Here is a 4,891-nt window from a genome sequence, read left to right on the forward strand (position 1 = left end):
AATAAATTAGTAATAAATCAATGAATTTGTAACAAATCAATAAATTAGTAAAAAATCTATATATTAGTAATAAATTAATAAATTGGTAAAAAATAATTAAATTAATAGTAGCTCAATAAATTAGTAATAAATCAATAAATTAGTAAAAAAATAAGTAAATTAATAATAAATCAATAAATTAGTATAAAATTGATAAATCAATATTAAATCAATAAATTGCTAATAAATCAATAAATTGATAATAAATCAATAAATTAGTATTAAAGCAAAACATTAGTAATAAATCAATAAATTAGTGATAAATCAATGAATTAGTAATAACTCGATGAATTAGTGATAAATCAATAAATTGGCGTTAATTAATAAATTAGTGATAAATTAATAAATTATTAATAAATCAATAAATTGGTAATAAATCTATATTATTATTAATCAATCAATAAATTAGTAATAAATCAATAAATTAGTGATAAATCAATAAATTAAGAATATATCAATAAATCAATAATAAATCAATAAATTAGTAATAAATCAATAAATCAATAATAAATCAATAAATTAGTAATAAATCAATAAAGTGGTAATTATATCCATAAATTAGTGGTTAATCAATAAATTAGTAATAAATCAATAAATTAGTAATGAAACAATAAGTTAGTAATAAAGCAATAAATTGTTAATAAATCAATGAATTGGTAATAAATGTATAAATTATTAATAAATCGGAACAAGACACAAAATATAGTTGAAGCTGTTTGTGCAGCTCAGGCAGCATTAAATGGTATCATAAAAATTTCACTTGAGTTTAGCACTTTCTGACAAATTTTTGTTTTCATACAGGATGTCTTATGTGACTGTTGTGCTGTTAACGTATTGGTTGTCCTTTAAAAATTTTTATATTTTCTATGTTTGTCATTGAAGTGAAACAAGAATGTAGGATGGCTGCATGTAATGTGTGGTGGATAATTTACTGTATGTTGGTATCATCTGTTGGAATCTTTACGTCTATTTGTTGTATCATCAGCTGTTTCATCTGATGAATGGAAGATTATGGAAACAACAACCACAGCACCAGAAGAAGTTGCCAAACCAGTGGCATCAGTTGTAGAAAACATTGGCAATGACGGAGGATCATTGCAATCAGGTGCTGTGTCAGTAGTGGTACCTGAAGGTGCAGTTTCTATTCCAACTAAATTCTCTATTGCCACATATTTGGATGAACAAGTGATGCCACCAGTCAATGAAGAAAAGGTGGTGGTCAGCCCTGTTGTTCATATCTCCACATCACAATCTTCTCACAAGTTCAACAAACCCGTGCAGCTGTCTCTTCGACCCGAGGTAGCACTGAAACCGAGGGAGCACGAGACCGGATGGCTTTTGGAGCTGAAGATGAGTGAGTCGTCAACTGAAGGCAAGCCTTCTGAATGGCACACTGTGTTGCAACTCAACACCGACACAGAAGTAGTGGAGACACACTCACCATCCGTTCATTATGATCCAAACACTCAAACACTGTATGTCAATCATTTCAGTTTCTTCGTATGGCTTGGCAAGGCACTTGGGATCCGATCTATGCGAGACATACGCTATGTTCTATTTGGCCAACAGCTGCAGCTACACAATTGGAAGATTGCCGCTCACATCATCCATGGCTCAATTTCCACCTACAATAAAATAGCTGAATATATGAAATCAAAGTCTTATGAAGAGCTAGCAGTTCCTGTGAAGGATCGCATTGGTTTGGAAGGTAAAGTGCGCATGTCAATTGAATGTTGTGACCCATGGCAAATGCGTTTGGGAAAAGCAGTCACTCACATTCCAACTAGACGCATTTGGAATAGTCGAAAGGATGCTTCATGTTATCACGAGTTCACAGTACAAGATAGAGGGGGAAGCTCTCACACTCTAGAGTGTACAGTAGAGGCATCATTTGAGCAGGAAAAGTCAGTTGACCCTTCTGATTCTGTCACTCTGATTGTTGCTCATTCATTGACGAAACCTCCTCGTACTGCTACAATAACAACAGGTAAATCAATTTAGGGTCAGTGAAATTGACAATTTTTGTGACAGTTTGTATATTGTAGGTGATAGTCTTGCACTTGACACAGTTCTGGATGTTGATGATATTTCACAGTATGCCAAAGAAGTGTAAGTTATACTGACTGATACATTCTTTGTCAATAGTATGTGCAGGTGTGTTCTTGTCTTTATATGTTATTGTGTCTGTGTGTCTCTGTCAGTACTGTGTGTCTGCATATGTGCGTTTGTGTGAAGCTACGTATCTCAGTTGGTTAGAGAGTCATACAAATGTGAGTACATCCGGGACATCAGTGATTACAAATTGAAGTAGAGTGATAGCGAGTTATGGCATAATCTGCTAGTGTAAGAAACTCACACAATTGCCTTTCTTGACTCAGGAATATGCATGAGTACTTGGTCATTCACTGTGGATGGACAAGACCTCTGGGTTGGCAAATAATATTCTGTAGCAGATGGGTAGTTATGGACTTTGGTGTCCAGTCCTAGAGCTGCACCATAGCCGATGCCGCTCCATGGTCTGGTGAAGGTTCTGGTAGTTTTTCATTACTGGCCGAGAAACTCCAGGTAGTATGCTGTTGTCTGGTATTAGGGATGGGGAACTAGCATTGGATGACAGGGTTAGCATGTGTCTGTACGTGCGTGCGTGAGTGTGTGTGTGTGTGTGTGTGTGTGTGTGTGTGTGTGTGTGTGTGTGTGTGTGTGTGTGTGTGTGTGTGCGCGCGCGCGCGTTTAGTTCAATTGTGTGTAGTTAGAACATTCAGGACCTTTGTATCATTGGGCCGGTACGTAACTCACACACAATTGCTCTTTTCAACACGAGTATTAAATTTGTCTTTTGACTGCGGGTGGATACACACTTTAAAATAATTTTATATTTATATTAACATTAGATTATGTTTGTTGTTTTAGAAGAGGACACAGTGACAAATTAGGAGGATTTTGGCGTGGATGGACTGACGTCCCTGTTGATGTAATTAGAGATGTCAGCTATCTGCTCACCAGCAGTGAATGCAAACAGCAACTGGCCAAGTCACTTCTAGATGTTGAATCTGGTGGAATATATCGTGATGAAATAGTCCAGTCAAGTGATGAAGTGTTTACCACACTCGATTTGTGGATTAGAAATCAGGGAGACGAAGCTACGTTAGATAGACTGTTTCGATTCATGCAGACAGTAGACTTGTTGGAAGCTTTGAAAGAGAGATTGAATGAACGCTTGAAATCACAGAAACCCAAAAAAGGTGAGTGTGTCTTTCTTATCGGTTTAGTATTTGTTTTAATTTGGTTTTCTCTCGTTCAGTGGGCATTGCTCGTTTTGATCCTCCTCAACTGTTTCGTGTTGTTAATAAAAACACATCGACTTGGTGGCTGGAATTAGGTTTAGAAATGAGATTGAAGTATAACCAAGTGATGAGCGCTGTAGAAGGCACATATGCATGCAAACTTCGTGCCATTTACGAAAGAAAACGCAGTGAAGTTGGAGAACACAGAGCAGCTGCTCACTTGGTAACAGCTGTGCAGGCAATCAAAAAAATGGGATCAGTGGAAGATGATCTACCAGGAGGTATGAAGTTTTACTGGAAGTTTGTACAGTACTGCTTACTGATTTATATTTGATTGTGTTGCAGTGACGGCTGCTCTAGCTAAATCATGCTCTTACAGTGGCAAGTGATGTTTGTAAACAGCTAAATATGTCATTCTTAAGTCGGTTGTTTTACAGACTTGGAAGCAGAACAGGTAGGACAGGCTATTGTGGCGGCAGAGGCATTGTACAATGATGACAAATCTTCGAGTGATTTATGATACTTATGTTATGGTATTACATTTTTGTGTATAAATGTATGATTTATTGTAGGACTTGACTCTTTTAGAGAAAGCAGCAGCAATTTAGAGGGACAAGAGATTTTAAGTAAGTAAACTGAATAAGTTCAACTATTTTTATTTTAGACTTTTGTGTTGCATGAACGTAAATTAGTCAATTAAACAAAGAGATGGCATGTGCAACATGTGCATGGATATCAGTGCTCTAGACTTCTTTCTCCATATGAATTACAAATTATGTAAATTAGTTTTGTTGAGCACATGCAGAAAAATACAAATGATATGAGTCAGTTAAGTTGTCGTACAAGAATATCTATTACAAGTAAAGTAATTTTTATCAATTGTTGACTTTATATTAAACGTGTGCTTATGCAATTATGAATGAAAGTGAACTGAAGCCAACGTGTATGTCTCTTATTGTATTACCAGATCCAGTCTTTGCACATGAAGGACAAGTAGACGTACAGCCTTCCTCTTGCTGCTGCCTCTCTTTCCTACGAAGATGTCGCCAACAATGAAAAGCTGAAGAAACATCTGCAATCAGAGCACATTACTAATTAATGAAACGAGTCGAAGACTGTTGCAGATGTTTTGTAGAATTTGGCAAACTAGCTGATGTTTTCTTTCTAGCTGTATGGTCGATTTGTGCAATTGCAAGCAATTCATTATTATTGTATTCTTGGGGCAATCTAGATGCCATTATTGGAGCTTTTCTTGTTCCTCGATCATTTACACGATGACTTATTTATATATATTCGCCATGACGACAGAGTTCGTACACCTGGTGGTCTCTTTTACCTTTCATAGGTTGAGACCTTGGGGCCCTGGTTTAACCAGAGTTAAATAACATTCAGTAAAATTCTGGTTTAGTAACATTCAGCATCAAAACTCTGAAAGTTATTGCTCAGCAGTCGGTGGCCATATATTCCACCAGCCTTTTCAAAATATGATGCAGCAACTTTCTATTCAATTACAGAAAGATAAATTCAAGAATGATTCAATATATATATATATATATATATATATATAT

The 4,891-nt window shown here is 35.7% G+C and overlaps 1 protein-coding gene across 1 annotated transcript; it reads left to right on the forward strand.

The window, feature by feature from the left end:
* Positions 1-938: 938 nt before the first annotated feature.
* LOC134198347 (uncharacterized) lies at positions 939-4,549 on the forward strand. The gene is made up of 9 exons (XM_062667721.1): positions 939-948; positions 1,025-2,026; positions 2,085-2,148; positions 2,950-3,281; positions 3,341-3,604; positions 3,669-3,704; positions 3,761-3,832; positions 3,896-3,949; positions 4,291-4,549. The coding sequence occupies exons 1-9, from the start codon at positions 939-941 to the stop codon at positions 4,377-4,379; spliced, it is 1,923 nt and encodes a 640-aa protein (XP_062523705.1). The 3' UTR covers positions 4,380-4,549.
* The last annotated feature ends 342 nt before the right edge of the window (positions 4,550-4,891 follow it).

This window comes from Corticium candelabrum, chromosome 2 (genome assembly GCF_963422355.1).
Source record: "Corticium candelabrum chromosome 2, ooCorCand1.1, whole genome shotgun sequence".
In the NCBI taxonomy this organism is placed as follows: domain Eukaryota; kingdom Metazoa; phylum Porifera; class Homoscleromorpha; order Homosclerophorida; family Plakinidae; genus Corticium; species Corticium candelabrum.